Source organism: Sminthopsis crassicaudata, chromosome 3, assembly GCF_048593235.1.
Source record: "Sminthopsis crassicaudata isolate SCR6 chromosome 3, ASM4859323v1, whole genome shotgun sequence".
Taxonomy (NCBI): domain Eukaryota; kingdom Metazoa; phylum Chordata; class Mammalia; order Dasyuromorphia; family Dasyuridae; genus Sminthopsis; species Sminthopsis crassicaudata.
In genome coordinates this window covers 502,738,429-502,758,932 of record NC_133619.1, presented here as the reverse complement: position 1 = coordinate 502,758,932, position 20,504 = coordinate 502,738,429, and the positions used below count along the sequence as shown (strand labels likewise).

Genomic DNA, 20,504 nt, shown 5'->3' with positions numbered 1-20,504 from the left:
CCTCACAGGCCCCTTCGCGCCGTGGCAGCGGAAGGGCCTTCCGAACCTTTCTGGCTTAAAGGAGGGCCGCATCTAATAAGCAGCCTCCTGGGGCCGGTACGGAACGAGGAGCAAGGGTAGGCCCCCGGGCCGGCCCCCACCTCACCTGCTCCGCCGCCCCCGCTGCCCGCCGGGAGCAACCGCAACAATAGCAGCGCCCGCAGGACCGAGGTCACCGTCATAGTTCCGAGGGACCCAGGGTATGTCCGCGGGGTTTGGGGCGGGGACACTGTAAGGCTCGGGGCGGAGACAGTGAGGCTGGGGCGGGGCTTAGATGAGGGCGGGGCCCAGCCCCACCCCACCCTCTTTAATCTTCAACTTATGAAACGGCCGGTGGTTCCGCCAGAAAGACGAATCTAAGCTTTTTGCCCTGTTCAGCCGCCGTAGACGGAGAATTTGTAGAGAAAACGGTTACCCGGCAACGAGAAGAAACAACCGGAACCATCGGCACCGGCAGCCGGAGAAAGGAGAGGTAAGGACGGTAACCTGTCTACTCTCTCTCCGCAACTGTTGGCCGCCTTTTTCCCCTTTTCCCTTCTCCTTTTTGCCAAAACTCCCCGAACCGTAAAGGCGACTGCTGTTTACTTCCCGGGACCTGGAGTGGCTCGTTCCCCGAGAATCGGAGATCTCTCCAGTATCTTCTCAGTAACGACTCCCAGTCTTGGGAAAGCCTGCCTCAGAGAAGGTCGCCGCCGGCCCCCCAATCACTGATAGGCTCAGCAGTCGTCCCTTTCCCTTCTCTAGCCCCTCTATCTCCCAGCCAGGTCCGAGAGCTGAGAGGGACCAACTCTCCAAAGGGATCCCAACTTCCCTCCTCCCTCTGCCACACCCACTTCTCCTAGGGCCTCAATCAATTTCCCATGTCCAATGACCTCATTCTTCCTCCCAAACTGGTTCCTCCCTCGTCTCCTTTCCCATCCTACCGACCCAAGACCCCAAGACTTTAAGTGACTTTGACATCGTATTAGACCGATTCACCCTTCTCTTAAAATACGTAAACTTCTGCTGCAAGATAGGAGACTGACAAGGCAAAAGCCAGCAAACATAAGAACTCCAAAACCTACGAGATTTAGAATTTTTGTTTCACTCTCCCGCCCACATGGCCCCTCAGCACCTCTAGAGAGTGACGACCCCCCACCCCGTGCAGAAATAGATGAGGCAAAAAGATTGGATTTGAGACTCTTCCATCACTTGGGTTTTGATATGATGAAGGGCCTCTAAATTTATCCTAGTTGTTGAGCAAAATTTTCCTAAAGGTTTTTATTTGCAGATAAGATCATCTCATCTCCAAAACTAGGCTCTGCAGCCGTTTATAATTGTAATATTTAATTAACCTAACTTCCAGTTCACCTCAACACAGACATCTCTGGGAAGTAAGGTATCTAGTATGATTTTTCCCATGTAGAACCAAAGAGATTAAAATTCAGAGTTTCAAAAGGATTTACATCATATCATCTGAGGATTTGGCCCATTAAATGGGTGGTCTTTGCAATGTTCCCTTATCTATGGAAAGCCTTTTTGAATGTATAAATGAGCCTGGTGGTGTGCTCAGGAAAAGTCTTATCAGAAATCATTAGGATTGTAAGTGTGTAAAGGAAGTCCAGAAATAGAGGTTAAAGTCAGTACTCTTTAATGAATCTCTGTGTACAATAGGCAGTTCCTTCCAAAGAGATGTCGATTCCATTCTCCAATACGCACTACCGAATTCCACAAGGATTTGGGAATCTTCTCGAAGGGCTGACACGGGAAATTCTGAGGGAGCAGCCGGACAATATTCCAGCTTTTGCAGCAGCATATTTTGAAAATCTACTAGAAAAGAGAGAGAGTAAGCTTAAAAAATGGGCCTTTTAAAGTGCATGGTTGTTGTTTTTTTTAATTTAAAGACTAATCATTTCATTTTTAAATTAAATTTGCTTAAGAAAATGTATAGATAGGTGACATTCAAATATACATTATTGGTATTTCATGCAGTAGTCAAAAATATGTGCCCTTTAGGCAGATACCCTTCCATAAAAAATTTCCTTACTTGGGTTTCACTCTATGCCATTTTCCTAATTTTAATATGTTTCTTTTTGTCCTTCATAATTAGCCTTTCAAAGAGTTATTTATTGAGACAGGATTTCATTCAATCTGCTCCTCAGCTTTCATTCAGATTTCACTTTAAATCATTGGCTGTTTATCCTATTCTGAAAAATCTCCATGAAAGAGATTCCTTGACCTCAACATACCTAAATATTTCTCACTTAAAAGTAGAGTGCTCTATAAGAGAGAATCCTATACAGTTTAAATGGAGCATAATTATTTTTCCAAGTTATTTTGAACAAATCCTACACCAAAAGTAATTACACTGCTTTGAAAAGGAAACTGCCCAGCAGCTATTTTGATAGTTAGTTTGTTGTTCAATTTCCCATTCCCAATCTCTCCCTACCAAGTTTTCATATTCTTAAAACCTCAATTTAATTCCCTGAGATACAGGGGTTTGCCTTTTTTAGCCAAGTGACTAGTTAAGAAAAAAAGCAAGCAAACTTATTTCACTTCTACCTTCAGAATTCTCAGAGTATGACCCATTTAAGTTAATAAGATCATATACTCAAGATAGCAAGTAACCAAAACAGATAACTAGGTGACAAACTCAATACAGCACTAGGTCTGAAATCCAGGAGACTCACCTGATTGAGTTCAAATCTAGTAGCTGTGTGACTCTGGACAAGTTAATTGACCCTGTTTGTCTCAGTTTCCTCATTTGTAAAATGAATTGAAGAAATGGAAAACAGAGATACTCCAGTATCTCTGCCAAGAAAACCCCAAAAGGGTCATGAAGAGTTGAACATGACTGAAAAAACCAAACACAGTTATCCAAGAGTTATTTTGAAAGGTGCTAAAAGTTATATTAAAGCCTAATCCTGACTGAGACAGATCTTTTTTTAAGCTTCACCAAATATCCTTAGTGACACTTGTCCAACAATGGGGTAAAGTGACTGGAAAAACCCACATGTTTCACATGGATCTTGTTTTAGTTCATTTTAGGGAGAAAGATGATTTCCTCTCTGCACTGATTTAATTCAAGTAGCATCTCTCCTACACTATAAACACAGTTTAAAATTTTGCCCTTTCCCAGTGTTAGTTATTAGGGATCTGCCCAGCACATTTTTTTTCTGTAAATCACTGATCATTTAACTATCTATTATGATTAGATCATAGTCTAATAAGAGATTTAACTGCATTTCAATATTTTGATATATTTTCTAGAGGAGAAAAATGAGAAACCCCTAGACTTCAGGGTAGGATTGTGAAGCATTATGAGTAGTAATTAACTATAGTAATACAACATTAATTGTATAAGTTAAAGCAATGCAAAAACTTTTATTTTTTATTATTCATTTTGTATTCTATTTTTTCATTTTATAATCTTAGAACTCATTAACCTTTCATTATACAAATATTGAATCACTATTTCCAGATCACAGTAATTAAAGGAATCACAGATTAATGGTCTCTAGGCACTAGTCTTTCCACTAATACTACTTAAATCCTTCCAGCTTCTATTGATGCAGATCACAGTCCTTTTATATTTTAACAGACTGCTTCTTGAGTTGCTATAATTAAAAAGAAATCATCATTTGGTAACCAACACACTGTGGAGATATTCCTTTTTCAATTTAGACTGGAGCTTTATGCTTTACTGACATGAAGTTTCAGAACCAATGATCACTTCCTTAACATGATATCATCAGAGTAGGACTTATGTGGACTTAATAAAATCTCATGTTCCACAAGTATAAATTTTCTAGCTCTTTCCATGTGCTTGAAAAAAATTACTTTTTTAAAAAAGAGCATAAAAATATATCTTTTCCAGATGATAGAGAACCTACTAGAAGAATAAAATGAGAACCAAATGATCAAAAATGACTGATCTAAAAGAGATATAACTGATTCCAGATCAGAATTACTTTCTTTCTATATTCCTTTTCTTTCTTTTCTCCCAAATCTCTTCCTTTACCCAACTTTCTCCTTAACAGTTTATATTGGGGGAAAAAAACACTCCTAATATTACCCTCAAAAAATATTAAGACTATTATGTATTGTGAGTTTATTTATTTTATAGGGTATAGTGAGCTTATGTCCATTCTTTTGCATATCTTTTGGTTTTTTAAACTGACCCTATGATTTCATTAGTACAAAGAGTTTCCTATAAGAAAATTCCCTCTATCAGTTTAACAACACCTAGAGAATTCCTTGGAGAATTATTGAGAGAAAAGATGTTTTGCCTAGAGTCAGTCATGTGTAAGAGTCATAGAGAAGCAAGACTTGAATCAAACTCTTTGTGGCTTTGAAAGCCAGCTTTGACCCCCACTTTGTCAATATTGTTTTTCATGGACACTTCCAATGTAATAATACTAACTTCTACAAAATAATTTGTGCTATAAGTTATTCAGGGGGTTACAAAACTGTATTTTTTATCTGTCACATAGAATGTCATAAAAACTTAATAGAAAATTTATGGTAATATTATTAAACATCAAGATTCTCAGAGAACCATCTTAGAGATCTTTCTCTCTAAACCAAAGTTTTAGCTGAAGCAATACAGAAGGCTACATAACTACATTTCTCTTCTTCCTCTTTAGGCATTAACCTAATTATCAGTTTCTCTGTATTGATCTCTTTCTCTTTCATTTTTCTCCTAATTTCATTTTATCTCCTATCTTGCTTTCACTGTGTAAAATGATTATCTTCCCACTACAACATTAAATGGCATAGTAAGGTAATTAGGTGTGGGATTAGTAATCAGCATATTGTATTTGGTGTATTTAAATCTTGCCTCATACACATACTAATGTGACCCTGGGAAATCCCTTTCCACTTCATTTTGTTCATGTGTAAAGTGGGAATAATAATAACACCTGGCTCAGATCAAAAGAGATAATATACAAAAAGTGCTTTGCAAACCTTATATAAATCCTACATAAATCTTAACTATTATTACTATAAACAGATACTAATCTCTTGCACTAAGCACTATGCTAACTTTTTCTGGCTAACAGTAAAATAACTGTAATTTGTCAAAAGAGTTTGCTTTTACTGTATTTTGAGTTTATCATGATAAGCCCACAACAATTCTTAATATCTTTTTTTAGAAACCAGTTTTGATCCAGCAGAATGGGGAGCTAAGGTAGATGACCGCTTCTACAACAACCATGCTTTCAAGGTACAGCCCACTGGTGCTACTGAACCTAAGGTCAGTAGCGCTCTGTCTGTTCTCCTGGCTAAGATTACCTAGATATAATTAGTTTCTCTCAAGAATTATTACATCTAACCAAATGAGATTTTTTTCTGTTTTTTATTATAGCTTTTCTTTTTCAAAATGCATGCAGAGACAGTTTTCAACATTCACCCTTGCAAAATCTTGGGTTCCCAATTTTTCTCCTTCCCTATCCACTCGCCCTTTCTCTAGACAATTTAGACAATCTAGCAACTAATCTAATATGAATTAAACATGTGCAATTGAATAAGATATTTTAAATGCCTTTTTTTCTGGCCACACATCATACTCTGAAAATCCAAGACTTAAGACACTGTTGTTAACTTGGCTTATATTAAATATAAATCTAGACAGAGAAAGACTGTTCATGCAACTTCAGCAAGAAATAATTTAATTGAAATGATACTAAAGCATTATTTTCCTCCTAGTGATAGATTTACCTTGCTTATTCCATATTTTGTACATGCCTATTCCTAATATGGACATAAGTGGTTCTGTGACTTTGAACAAGTCATTGCGCCTCCTTTGAACTGTAATTCACCTGTAAATTGGAAGGTATAGATGATTCTCATTGTCCCATCCAACTTTAAAATTCTCTGATTCTGAGATCACATACTGGTATTAGGGACACAAGGCCTAGAATAATGGAATAGAATTTTTCTCTATCTGAAACTAATTGAGCCATACAATGATTGGACATACTATTCTGATATCATTAGAACAGTACATCTATCTGAGGTGAGTGACGGCACTACTGGCCACTGTGCACTTGCAAAATACTAGAACACAAAAAGAAAAACCAAGTTTTGCATTTTGAAAACTTCCCCAGTGGACTTAGGAAAATGTTATTTTAAAGTCTTTGTTTATCAAGTAGGAGGAGATATGAAGGGAGAAAAATAATAAGCTTCTACTGTATGTCAGGCACTGCACTGAGCCTTTATGAATATTATTTCATTTGATACTTGAAATCTTCCTTTATAATAACAAATATTAAGTCATAACTTGGCTTTGAAATCCATTCAACAGACAATGACTCATTCGCCAATTATAAAAAAGGCTTTGTATTCAAAAGAGAAGTAATGAAGCCCCAAAGACCACAGACCAAATTTTTCACAACTTCTGTCTGATAAGTGATCCTCAGCCTTTTCTTGAAGACTAATATTGAGGGGGACTCCATCACTCCATAAGGGACACGTTAAATAGTTTTGTTGAAAGGTTCTTCTGCCAAGCTTCATTGTGTCTCTGCAATTTCCTGCTATTACTCCTAAACCCATTCTCTGTTGCCAGGCAGAAACACTAGTCACTTTTTCACATGATAGTCTTTAAAATATTTGAAGATTGTTATCATGCCCCTTCCCCCAACCAAGTTTTTCCTTTCCCAGACTTTCCCTTCAACTAGTTAACATGTATGTCTGATCTTAAGGCCCGGGACCATCCTGTTTGCCCTATTTTAGACACTTGCAATCCAGTAACATTTATTAAGCATCTACTGTGTAACAGAATACAATTAATAAAAAGAAAGTCCCCCCTCCCCCTTCCACCCCCATCAACGAACTTACATTTTAATGAGACAGACAGTATACAAAAGAAGACAAGAAAAGGGAAGACACACCACAGAATACCCAGCACAGGGGCAACCTATTCCCTGAAGTTAAGAGTAGGCAGAGCAGCCGATACAAAGCAAAGTGAGTTGGGAGTCTAGTTTCTGGCTGGCTCTAAAGAAAGACTTTGGGAGGAGTTTGATACTCTGCTCTCTAACCAAGAGGGCAGACTAAGAGTTTGAAGCATACTAGTAAGTGTAGAAATGATGAATTTATCCAAAGAGGGGCATCTTGTTCTGTGGAGTTGAAACCAGGAGGGACAACAGCTCTATTATGGACATTTGATTACTTATAGTTGTCCTTCCTAAAATAATGGTATCCATAATTGAACACAGTACCTGGGAAGTAGTTTTAGGGGGGAAGAGAGAGAGAAAGGGAAATCACCTAGTCCTGGATACTATGCCTTTCTTAATAAAACCTAACTTTGTATATTGAATGGCATATCACACTGTCAATCAATATTGAGGTTGCAATCCATTAAAAATGCCAAGATTTTTTTCCATAAGAACTGCTATCCAACCATATCTCCTCTGTTTTATACTTCTGAAATTGCTTTTTAACTCATAATACTTAATACAGTTATTCACACTATATTCAGCCCAATATTCTAGCCTATCGTGATTTTTTTAGTCATCCATTACATGTCTTTGTAATGTCTGTAAATAAAAACAGTAAACATCACAGTATCAATCAAGCAGAGATTCTTGAGATGCTCAACTAGGGACAAGTTGACATTAAATCATTAAGGATACTATTTTTTGGGTCCAGTCATTTCTGAATGCAACCTTATCATCATCCTCCACCTTATCTCCCCATACTTTTCACAAGTATAACAGGATAAATTCTATCAAATTTCTTTTTTAAAAGTCTAGGCAACCTTTATCTACAGAATTTTCTTGATAATTAACCTAGCTGTACTAAAAAAGGAAGTGAGATTTGTCTGGCATGATGTGTTTTGATGAATCCATTCTTGTCCTTTGTAATCAGCACTTCCTTTTCTAGATATTTACTAATCATTACTTTAAATCATCCATTATCTAATTTTGCCAGGAACATTATAATCATTACTACTGGTTCATTGTTTGCACATTATCTTTTTTTAAAAAATGGAACATTTGTTGTTTTCCAGTTTTGTAGTACTCCTATTTCCCACAATCTTCCTTTTAAAAAATTTCAATTTTATTTTTTTTAGTTCCAAAATTTCTCCCTTTCCCCACTCCATCACGCATCGGAAAACCTGAAATACCTAAATTAATTTACAAAGATGGAATTACATACTATAAATTTCCTGGTGGTAAGGGGTGGAGAGTGGAAGCAAGAAAAAAATGTCATTCTATATTCTGAATCCATCAGAAATCTATTTGGAGGTAGATAGCATTTTTCATTATAGATCCTTTGTAATTGTTAGTGGGTCATTGTGTTGATCAAAGTTAACTTAAGTCTTTGACAATTTATTACGGATATGCTCACTTTATAGCAATTCATATAAACTTTCCCAGGTTTTTATCAAAAACTATCCCCTTTATCATTTCTTATAGCATAGTAATGTTCTATCACAAAATATGTATCATAACTTGTCCAGCCATTCCCCTCTTGCTAGATATCCCCTCCATTTCTAATTCTTTGCCATCTTTACAGTCTTTCAAAGGTCACTGAGAATGGTTCAGCAATCACATTTGCCAGCTCTTTCAGTGCCTGAAGATTTAGTTCATTGGGCCAAATTTTATTTTAATTAATGGCAGCTGTGTGCTCTCTTTACTTTTTCCTCACATATATTTTGTTTGAGCCATTTGTCTCCAAAGAAAACATATGTGTGTCTACACAGTTATCATTCATTATCTTATCTCATCTTCTTTTCCCATATATCTATAATATATACTGTTATCACTATTCTATCCCATTCTCTAAAGATATTTTTATATCTTTAGCTTTCTTCAATGATATCAGCTCAAAATGAGCTTTAGCATTTTTACATTATTCTTACATGATTGTGCCACACTTTTGTATTCATCCTCTGTTACATAGTATCCATCTTTGATACATTTCTTTTCAAAATAGAGCTTAAGAAGACAGCTTCAGAGTTGAAATACCCATGAGTAATATTAAAATCATAGATGTAGAGCTGAAAGAGACTTTAGAGTCCATCAAGCACATATATCCATGTTGCTTTTAATCTCTGTTTTGTACTTCTTAATATATTTCCTCTTTCTGTCCAAATGATCTGTAATAGACATTAAAATAATATTGCATCCAAGGCAATTCCAGTAGACTTTGGATAGAAAATGCCATCTACATCCAGAAAAAAACTATAGAGATTGAATGTAAATCAACACATGCTATGTCTACTACTTTTTTTCTGTTTTTTTTTTCTCTTCATGGTTTTTCCCTTTTGTTTTGATTTTTCTCTCCCAACATGATTCATAAAGCAATGTGTATTAAAAATAAAGACAAAAAGACAATAAATAAATACAAATAAATACAATAAATAAATAAAGACAAAAAAATATTGCTTCAGCTTTTGTCTCCCTTCACTTAAGCATATTCCACCATGCTTCCCTCTATTCTTGGTTATGCCCACTTGATATATCTATATATATCTATATATCTATATATCTATATGTATATATCTATCTATCTATATATATATATATATTACATATTATATATATCTAGATATAGTGTCATTGCACCTTCTCGTACCATATCATGTTTTTACATGTCTTGTTTCTTTTGAATAAGGTATATTTTTCCAAAGCCACATTCTTAAGAATTTCATCCCACTAAGTCTTAATAAAGCATATGAAATTATATTTGCTTCAATCCTTTAGGCTTCCTACTACACAGATGTAGAAGCATCTGAACCATGGATTTTATTATTCCTTTCTTGTAGCTTATGGATATCTAGGTGTATCTACTGCAATTCTTGCCACATTTTCTAACATCCTAGCTTAATGGATATATATATATTTGGCTGTCTTCTACCTTCTCCTTGCTTTTTTAACTTTAAAGTCCTTATGATTAGATTTGCAAGACTTCAGTTAAGAATCATAACTAGGAATTTTTAATTTTGGATAAAAACAATTTCAGGAGAGGACAATAGTACCAGACAAAGGATAAGCCAACTACAGGTTCAGAAGTGCTTAGAGAGAAAACTTATTTACTCCCCTGCTGGCTAAAAATACTGAACCCATACTTCTCACCTGTCTACCATTTCTTAAGTACCATCATTACGATCATATCTCTTTCTGGAGTGCACCTTCACCTGCAACCTTTGTAAGATACAGGCCACTGGAGAACTATAATGTAATTTAATTCAAGAAGCATTTATTAGATTTTTTTCTTCATGTAAGAAACTATGGTAAGTAATGAAAATAGATGGCAAAATCACCTTCAAGAAGCTAATATTCTACAAGGGATTTAAAACATACACAGATAAGTAAATACAAAGTATTTTCAGAAGTGAATGTGGTAAAGCATTAACAACTACTGGTAGACAAATGAGGACAGGCCTTGTAAAAGAATTAGCACCTTAGCTGAGCCCCAAAGAAAAAACGCCAGAAATCCTGAGATTCCAAGAGATTCAGTTGAGGTGAAAGAAAACTTCAAACATGAAAGAAAGATTTTGCAAAAAGCAGAAAGGCATGAGAGAGAATTCTAAGGAGGGTATCACTCACATTTATATTATGTTTTACACTTTGTGACATGCTTTTTATATTTCATTTCACTTATTCTTCACAACAATTATGTGAGGCTAGTGCTATGATTATTACCCCCATTTTACATAAGAGTAAACTGAACTAAGAGAAGTCAGTTAATTTGTCCAGAGTCACAGAGCTAAATTAGTGCCTGAAATAGTCTTCCTGACTCAAATCCAGCACTCTGTCCCTTCTTTTATCTATTCCCAGGCTCTTATTAATCTGATTATTTGCCACTGTTACAATCCAGGTTAATTATTTTACAACTCTGCAACAACAAAAAGGGGGAGGAAGTATTTTTAATGTTTTCAATAACATGTTTAACCCTTATTATTCTCATCTGTATATATAGTTTAAAAAAGACATGAAAGTGACAAGAGTACATAATGGCACTAATAATAAACCTTTAGATTGTGACAGACAGTAATAATTCAAATTGTCACAACAGCCTATTGGTAGGGGTACTACAAGGAACCCTATTTTACTGATAACAAAGAGGCAGGAATGATCAACTCTAGATCTATGTAGCTGAGAAAGAAGAGAAAACACACAAGCATTCCTAAACATGCATTGGCCCAAAGTCCTAGTCTACTTCAGACAAATATATTTTTATCATTTTTTGTTATGCTGGGTCTCAGACCAGAAAGCTTGCATTTCTATATTTTGAATTATAATCAAGCAGTCCAAATACTGTTCTCAGATACCATCTTTTAAAATCAATTTATTGATCTCTTTCTAGATCTGTCACTATCTTCTAAAGTCCTAGCCTCCAAAATGTTCAGTTTGATGCCTAGAGTCTTTGGATTCCTTATGGTAGAATTGTTTGTGCTCCTATGAATCACCAAAAATTGGAAATAGTTATTTGGATTGGCAAACCTTGATAATGGTTTCTGGGAAGCTGGTTATTGTCATCACATTCACAAATGCCTAAATTCCCTGCTTAGGTAGTCATGAATCACCAGGCTCCTAACAGCATCCCATTCCTTTGGGATGACATTTCCTGAGAAGTTTAATTCAAGGGACTTATACTTTCTCTGAACCCTTTAAAAACTGAACTACTAAAATCTGCCATGCATGTCAAATTATGCCCAATTTCCATCACAATTCCAAAGTCCTCCAAATCAGTTTCACTTATCCTCCTTTTCCTTCTTCAGGTCAGAGTCTTCTCCCATATATATAATCTTCTTCCCCCAGAAGCTAAAAGTAGCAGTAGTTATTTTCTCTGGTGTATAGAAAATTTCTTTATTCCTTTATAATAAAAAGTCTTTCATTTAGCCTTCACTCACAAATTTCATCAACCACACTAGGTGGACCTTACTATCTATCTATCTATCTATATATATATATATATATATATATATATATATATATGCCTTATGCCATATATAGAATACAGTGGTATTTAGTTGCTATTTTTCAGCGATTTGAGCACTTCATATTTTGGTTATAGTTTATTATAATGTCACCAGCATGTGATATAAAGTACTGTTTTAGTATCTAGGTACTTCAAGAGAAGAAATTCACTGGAACTAGATAATAATCTTCTAAAATGAAAATTTGAAGCCTTTTAAGTGATTTCTTGTGTGTTGTTTATTTATTCCTATTTCTATCATTCTTGCTCATTCTTTCGTGCTTCAATTCATTTTAGTTTAGGTATTTATAAGAAGTTCCTACTATGTGCAAGGTAATGTGTTTTCCTATATTTAAATTATTTTAGATTTTTCTTTGATTTTCATCATTCCATTTAATTTACTCTTTATCAATTTGGGGCATTTTGACTTGAGATTGTGAATCTTACCTACTTGATCTCTGCTTTCTAAAGGAGGTACCACCAGAAAAAAGTGCACCTGAAAAAGAAACATCTCAGGAATCAGTAAAATTTGAGCAAGAGACCCAGGTATCATTTGCGGTAAGTGATTTTCTATATCATTCTGGATTTGCCCCAAACAGTATTACCCAACTATATTCACAACATTAATCCTATGTATTATATTAGTTATCATGGGTAGCTAACTGGCTCAGTGAATAAAATTCCAGACCTCAAGTCAGGAGGACTCATCTTCCTAAGTTCAGAAGTAGTCTCAAAAACTTACTAGCTATGTGATTCTGAGGAACTCTTAGCCCTGTATGCCTCAGTTTTCCTCATCTTTAAAATGAACTGGAGAAAGCAATAGCAATTTATGCAGAGAGGACTGAGCACATAGCTGGTGAGTGCCATCTCAAAGGGGTGAGGGCCCTGCTAGTTGTGGTCACTCACAGGAAATAAAGTCCCCTGATTTGGAGTCTAGGGAAGAGGAGCAAATTCAGGCTTGTGGTACATTCCAGACTGCAGAGTGTAAGAACATTCGTGGTGGCTGCAGCGCTGGGAGCCCTGATCTTAAGAAGAAAGGAATACTGCAGGGGAAGAGAGTGTGAAATGGCTTATAATTCAGGGCATCAACCAGAAGACCAATGATCACACCTGACCTTGGATTATAGTATGCTGGAAAAATAAAAATATCAAAGATCCTCAGACCTCTGAATACAATAACAGAAAAAAAAAATCTAAAGCCTAAGGCATTATTCCTCCGGGAGCAGAACCCAACTTTATCACAAAATTAATAGCCAAGAAATAGGCCATTAAAAATGAGTAAACAATGGAGAAAGAATTGGATCAAAGATAAGTTTACTATGTGAAAGACAAAATTAGAATTCAAACTCAGAAGACAATGAAATCAAAACAATTATTTATAAAACTTCAAAGAAAAATATAAAATGGGCACAAGCCTTAAAAGAGTTGTTGAAGCACTTACAGAGGACTTTAAAATCAAGTAAAAGAGATAGAGTGAATAATTAATACAAGAAAAATTTTAAAAGTCAACTAATTGGAAAAAAAATCCAAAAAAGCTTATTGTAGAAAGTAATTACTTAAAAAAATTAGAATTGGACTAGGGGAAGCTAATGACTTCATAAGACATTAGGAAATAATAAAACAAAATCAAAAGAATGAAAAAAATAGAAGAAAATGTAAAATATTTCATTGAAAAAAAACTGATCTGAAAAACAGATCAAAGAAAGATTATTATTATTGGACTACCTGAAAGTGATGATCAAAAAAGAATCTTAATAAAGAAAAGAAATAGAGGTTAAAATAGAAAATGAAAAAAAAAATCCACTCACCATTACCTGAAAAAGATCCAAAAATGAAAACTCACAGAAACATTACATAGCTAAGTTTCTTTTCTTTTTTTTTTTTTTTTCTTTTAATTAAGGGAGACCGATCAGGGTTAAGTGACTTGCCCCCAGGGTAACATAGCTAATAAGTGTAATGTATCTGTGGCCAGATTTGAAGTTGGGTCCTCCTGACTTCTAGGGCCATTAGTCTAGTTTACTATGCCATCCAGCCATCCTTATAGTTAAGTTTCAAAGCTCCCAAGTTAAGGAGAAAATAGCACAAGCAACTAAAAAGAAAGAATTCAGATATTGTGGAACTAATGTCAGGAACAGACAAGATTTAGCAGCTTCTATACCATTTTTGGTAATATCCACTCTGTGACAGTGATTTGATTCTAGTATAATTTACTGGTTGAGTTCTCCAGGATGTCTTGAGGTTTTCTATTTGTAGTAGGAGTATTTATTACCCACCAGTTTAAACATGATAGTGAAAGACTGAAGAGCATTGAATATAATATTCCAAAGACTAAATGAGCTGAGTTTGTAAATAACCTATCCAACAAAATAACGTAAATCCTGCAAAGGAAAAAATAGATATTTAATAAATTAAAAAACTTTCAGGCATTCTTAAGGCAATAACTAGGACAAAACAAAAAAATTGACTTAAAAATATAAGAATCAAGAGAAACATAGGAAGGTAAACATGAGAAATTGTAAGGGATTTGATAACGTTAAAGTGTTTATTTCTTATATGGGAAGATGATATTTGTAACTCTTAAGAATATTATCTGTTTTTGATAGGTAAAAGATGAAATGATTGAGGAAACAAAAGGTTTTGATATTCTGAGCATATTGAGTTAAGCAATGCGTGTCAGTTTTTCCTGAATACAGGAAGAGACACACTTATACATTAGAAACAATCAAGTAAGACCAATTTAAAGGAAATAATACAACATTAGAACATCTGATTTCTAATTCAATGAAAGATTAGGAACTTTCCAAGTTGGGAGCATAGGAGGGAATAGATGCAGTTCCCTGAGGACAGAAAAAGAAATGTCATCCTCTTCCCCATTTTGTCTAAACAGTCAAATGAACATAGAAACAATAACTGATTGATTGCTGTGGAGCAGCAGATTTTTTTCAGATAAGACATAGGTGTCTAGAGATTTGCAATTGTGAGAAAACTCCTTGCACTTTAATCTTTGGATCTAACTGGGTTTCTAATTGAATAATCTAGGTCCTTGGTTAAGGATCTCTAAGCAGCAGTTTCCAAGCCAGGCAAAGCTAAGTTCTAACAGTAGTACAATAAGGTTTTCTCCTAATTCCCACAATTGAACAAAGTTTCCTTACAAGGTAGAAGTTGAACTAAACCTATAATTAAATAGAAAGGAAACTAAGCTAGGTCCAAATTGAGTCACAAGATATACTATTGGTTGAGATGATTTTTAAAAAAGAGAAGAAATTTAAATCACTAGTATCAAAAATAAAAAAGGTGAAAACACCACTAATGAAGATGAAATTAAAGTAATTGCTCCCTGATTTTAAAACAGGTTATATAGTCTCTCTCTGGGTGTCCTTTGGGATTCACCTTCAATCTTGGACCCCCACGGTGTAGAGATTGATAACAGGGCTTGTTTGTTATCTTCAGGTTGGTTGTTTAAAAGCAACTAGACAACAGAAGTAAATAAATTTCAACTTTTTGTACTTTTGGAAAGAAAACTGAAAATGGTTTAACATTTTTCTGTTCTACCTTTTATTTTTTAAGAAATCACATTTCTATCCTGCAATAAATTTGTCACTCTTTTAAAAAAAAGTGAATTCTATCAAACATTTAAAGATCAACTAATTGCAATGTTAAATTATTTAAGATAATAGGCAAAGAATAAGTCCTACCAAATTCCTTTTATGATATAAATTTAGTACTGATAATACCAATAGAGAGAGAAAATTATAGACCAATTTCACTAATGAATATTGATGCAAAATTATTTTTAAAAAATACTAGCTAGGGGCAGCTAATTGGTATAGTAGATAGAGCACCAGCCCTGAAGTTCTGAGTTCAAATCTGGCCTCAGTCACTTAACACTTCCTGGCTGTATGATCCTGGGCAAGTCATTTAAGCCCAATTGCCTCAGGAAAAAAAAAATACTTGTTAGGAGACTACAATATATCATAAACATTATGCATTGTGACCAAGTGAGATTTATACAGCAATGTACTTTATAAGGAAAACTATTAACTCATTAATCAAAATTGTGGTGTTATATCAATAGACATAAAGACTTGACAATTCATAGTAAATACACTTTAAAGCATATAGGTATTATAGATTTTTTCTTTACAATTATGATAAGCAGCATTTACCAAAACGTATTAGCAAGCATTATCTAAAAAGGGAATAATCAATAAGATCAGGAATGAAATAAGGATGTCCCATTATCACCACTATTATTCAATATTATACTAGAAATGCTAGTAATAGCAATAAGAGAAGAAAAAGAAATTAAATAAATCAGAGGGTACAAAGAAATAAAACTCACTTTCTTTCAGACAAGATAATATACTTGAAAAATCCTAGATACTTGGTTTTTTAAATGGTTAAAACAATAATTTTAGCAAAGTAACAAGATTTATAAAATAAACCCACATAAATTATCAGCATTTCTATATATCAGCAACATAAAACAGATTGTAAGAGAAATTTCATTTAAAATGACCACAGACAATATAAAATACTTGAGTATTTTAAACAAACCTAGAAACTCTGTGAACTAAAATTTTTTCTATTCAAATAAAGTCAGATTTAAACAATTGGAAAAATGTGAGTTGTTCATTGATAGGCTGAGCCATTATAATAAAAATGATACTTCTACCTGAACTAATCTTCTTACTCAGTATCATACTAATCAAATTGCCAAAAAGTTATCAAGCTAGGGAAAAAAATGATAAAATTCATTTGGAAGAACAAAAGGGTCAAGAATTAGCAAAGGAAATAATGGGGGGGGGGAGTAAAGGAAGGATCTCTAGAAGTACCAGATCTTAAGCTGTATTATAGGTAGTAATTATCAAAACTGGTGCTGGTCAAGAAATAGAATGATAAATATATGGAATTTAGTAGGTATGCAATATATAATGGTAAATGATCATAATAACCTCATATTTCATAAACATTAAGCTTTTGGAGGGAAAATGGATCTATACAAAAACTATACCATGTGGGCTTTTTGGTGATGATTTAAGAATTGAAAATTATGGGGGGATGCCCATCAGTTGGTGATGAATGACAAAGTTGTATTATATGATTGAAATGGACTACTATTGTGTTATAAAAAATGATAAGCAGGATGCTTTCAGAAAAATGAACTGATGCAGAATGAAACGAACAGAACCCAGGAGAACAATGTGCAAAAGGTAACTGCAATATTGTAGTTATTCTCAGCAATACAATGATCCAAGACAAAGATTTATGATGAAAAATACTGTCTACCTCAAGAGGAAGAATTGTTGGTATGTGAATACAGGCCGAGGTGTACTATTTTTCTTTTTTTTTTTTTAGTTCTGGTATTCTTCCTCAAAATGACTAATACAAGAAATATGTTTTATATGGCTTCATGTATATAATCTATATTAAAATAGATTGCTCACCTCAGGTAGGGAAGAAGGGAGGGAAGGAGATAAGAATTTGGAACTTTTAAAAATGTTTTTATGTGTAATTGGGGAAAATATTTTTAATTTTTTTTAAGTTCTTGGGATAAGTATTTGGCAAAAATTGGTGGGGAAAGTAGAAAGCAATTCTGACAGAAATTGGGTATAGACCAATATCTTATGCTATTTATCAAGATATGATCAAAAATGGATACATGATCTAGACATAAATGGAGATATTATAAGTAAATTAGAAAAACATGGGACATACTACTGTCAGATTTATGGATAGGAGAAGAATTTATGAATAAATAAGAGAGAGTATTGTGGGATATAAAATGGACAATTTCAATCTCATTAAATTAAAAAGCATCTGTACAAATAAAACCAATGTAACCAAGATAGAAGAAAAGCAAAAAAATTATAGTGGAAGGAGAATTTTATAGATGATTTCTCAAAGACTTCATATCTCAAATATGTAAAGAACTGAGTCAAACTTATAAAAATGAGTCACTTTGATAAATGGTCAAAAAGTTATGAAGAGCTACCATATTACACCCGTCAGATTGGTTACAAATTGTGGTAGGAGAAAATGACAGATATTGGAGGGGACATGGAAAAACTGGAACTCTAATATTCTGTTGGTAGAATTATGAACTCATGAACATTTTAGAGAGAAATCTGGAGTTATGCCCAGAGTTCTATGTATGTATATCCTTTGACCCAGCAATATTACTATTAGGCCTGTTTCCCAAAGCAGTCAGGGAAAAAGGAAAAAAATATATGTTCTAAAATATTTTAGAGCAGCTATCTTTGTGGTGGCAAAGAACTGAAAATTGAGTCTGTATCCATTAGTTGGGGAATGGCTGAATAAGTTACAGTATATGATTGTGATGAATACTAATATGCTTTAAGAAATGACAAGCAGGTTGATTTTAGAAAAACATTGAAAGACATGCATAAAATAATGTTTAATGAAACAAGCAGAACCAAGAGAACACTGTCTATAGTAATAGCAATATTGTTTGAAGAGTAATTGTGAATAACTAAGCTATTCTGAGTATTTATAAATATTCAAATCAACTACAAAGGATTTAATGAAGTCAAGTGCTCTCCACTTCTAGAGAAAGAACCAATATATGGAAGCTGGTATTGTATGATTCCACATCTTCCTTATCGAATATTGACCTTCTCTAATATGGTTTTGGAAGGGAGAGAGACAATTTAAAAATCAAAATTTAACTAAAAAATAGATATATTTCTTAAAAATAAAATAGTTATGTTTTTGATTAACAAATTAAGAACTTCACAAAATACAACTGTTGCATATAAATCAATGAAATATTTTCTATCTGCAACTTGTATTCTCAATCATCATTGCTTATTTTCCCAAATATATTATTGTTCAAGAAACAAAATGTCACTCCAGAACTATTTTGAAAAAAAAATGCCCCAATAACTTGGGAATGATTCATTTTTGTCACAAAGTTATATTTAAAAGCTACAAAAAGAAAATAAAATGCCTGCTCTTGAGGCATTTTCTATTTTGTACATAAATTATAAAGACAATAGAGAAAATTCCCTCAGGAGGCAACAGTTCTTCAGGTAAGACATTTTCACACTGTTATAACTTTTATGTCCATTTTTAATGTATCAGAAATATGGAGTGTTTAAAATCTTTCCATTCTCTTCTGCTTTAATGAAGGAGGAAGTTAATACTGATGAGGAGGCTGCTGCTGCTGCCATCAAAATCCAGGCAGCATTTCGGGGACATAAGGCAAGACAGGAAATGAAGAAAATGAAAGAAAGGAGCTCTGAGGAGCAGTGAATGGAGGGACTGTTTTTATCATAGGTAGCCAGGGGAAAAAAAATTGCCCGGATCCATCATATGTGAGGTTATCATTTTTTTTTCCTTAGTAAGGGAAATTTGATGTAGCAAAATGACATTTGTTGCTGTTGTGAGAATCTGTCATGAGTTTAATAAACATGCCACTTTAAACATGCCAATTTAAGATTTTGAGTTTGGGAGTCTCATTTGTACTTATTCTGTAACTCTATTCCCAGAGACTAGAGAACTCCTCCAGAGAACTTTTAATTTTATATCTGGTAGAGGAGAATTAGTTGGCTTTTCCTTCACGATTTGAAGACAACTGGGGCTCTGATCTAACGTTTCTCAGACAAAATCAGACACACAATAGAATACTTTGGAGTTGGATTTATATATTTAGTCCTCCCACAAGTATCTTATTCTATGAAGCAGTAGGAATTAATTTGACCATCAAGAGCCAAATTTGCCTCCAGACCTACAGAGAATGAATAGCCTGGCATGTGACTCAGAATTTGACAAAAATGAACTGACCTGTCCCCACTTTATGCAGGTAAAAATATAGTTCCACATCTCTAAGCCAGCACTCAAAGAAAAAAAAAATAACAGCAATGGTGAAGAATCTGACTAACAACCCACCCTTAAGACTGATTATAAATTTGTTTTTACTCATATGATGTTCTTACAAATTGTCATACATGGAAAAGACCTCAGATATCATATAAACTAAACTCTGCCCAAGTGAGAATCCTCTCTAAATTATACCTGACAAGACAGTTGGTCATTCAGCCTACCTTGAAGATATCCTGTGAAAGAAGTCCCTGCCTCTCCATTTCACTGCTTTGAAAGGCAGCCAGGAGGAAGGAGGTCCAGAGACCCAGAGGCCACTCTGTCTCAGTTTCCTCAACTGTAAAATAGGGATAATAGCACCTACCTTGGAATTATTGTGAGATATTTATAAAGTACCTAGCATATGGGGATAAGAGAGAATCCTCTCCTCTCCCCACCCATTCTGTTTGTAGCCCATTCCATTTGCAGGTAGCTCATACTCTTAGGGAGTTTTTCCATCTAAACAAAATCGACCTTCAAGTTCACCTTAGAGGACTCCAGTTCTCCCTATAGCTAAGCAGAACAAATGTAATTCCACATGTCCCTATAATGTCTCCCCAGTGTCTCCTTTTCTGCAGGCTAATTACCTACCTTCAACCTATAGCTTGGTTTCCAGTTTTCTCACCACTTTGTTCACCTTCCTCTAGGTATTTGTCAGTGTCCTATCTAAAATATGA

The 20,504-nt window shown here is 34.5% G+C and overlaps 2 protein-coding genes across 10 annotated transcripts in view; one reads left to right on the top strand and one right to left on the bottom strand.

The window, feature by feature from the left end:
- SIAE (sialic acid acetylesterase) overlaps positions 1-832 on the bottom strand; it is a 42,887-nt gene extending 42,055 nt beyond the window's left edge. For 3 of the 6 annotated variants that reach the window (XM_074303934.1, XM_074303935.1, XM_074303937.1), the window contains exon 1: positions 146-255. In XM_074303934.1, the coding sequence (XP_074160035.1) occupies positions 146-221 (76 nt within the window). In that variant the 5' untranslated portion in view covers positions 222-255. Of the gene's footprint in view, positions 1-145 lie in introns of all 6 variants that reach the window. The other 3 variants (XM_074303940.1, XM_074303936.1, XM_074303938.1) reach the window with 2 other exon arrangements.
- On the top strand, positions 367-19,405 carry SPA17 (sperm autoantigenic protein 17). Of its 4 annotated transcripts, none has more exons than XM_074303943.1 (5): positions 367-511; positions 1,693-1,864; positions 5,175-5,275; positions 12,418-12,504; positions 19,099-19,405. In XM_074303943.1, the coding sequence occupies exons 2-5, from the start codon at positions 1,711-1,713 to the stop codon at positions 19,219-19,221; spliced, it is 465 nt and encodes a 154-aa protein (XP_074160044.1). In that variant the 5' UTR covers positions 367-511; positions 1,693-1,710; the 3' UTR covers positions 19,222-19,405. The 4 variants fall into 4 exon arrangements, with proteins under 4 accessions (XP_074160044.1, XP_074160045.1, XP_074160047.1 ...); XM_074303944.1 differs by having other exon boundaries at positions 424-511; positions 5,175-5,245; XM_074303946.1 differs by lacking the exon at positions 19,099-19,405 and adding an exon at positions 12,921-13,071 and having other exon boundaries at positions 424-511; positions 5,175-5,245.
- Positions 19,406-20,504: the final 1,099 nt, after the last annotated feature.

Coding starts and splice junctions, on each gene's coding strand:
- SPA17 (XM_074303943.1), top strand. CDS start 1,711: ATGTCGATTCCATTCTCCAATACGCACTACCGAATTCCACAAGGATTT. Junction 1,865..5,174: donor TCTACTAGAAAAGAGAGAGA/GTAAGCTTAAAA, acceptor ATCTTTTTTTAG/AAACCAGTTTTGATCCAGCA. Junction 5,276..12,417: donor CTGGTGCTACTGAACCTAAG/GTCAGTAGCGCT, acceptor TGCTTTCTAAAG/GAGGTACCACCAGAAAAAAG.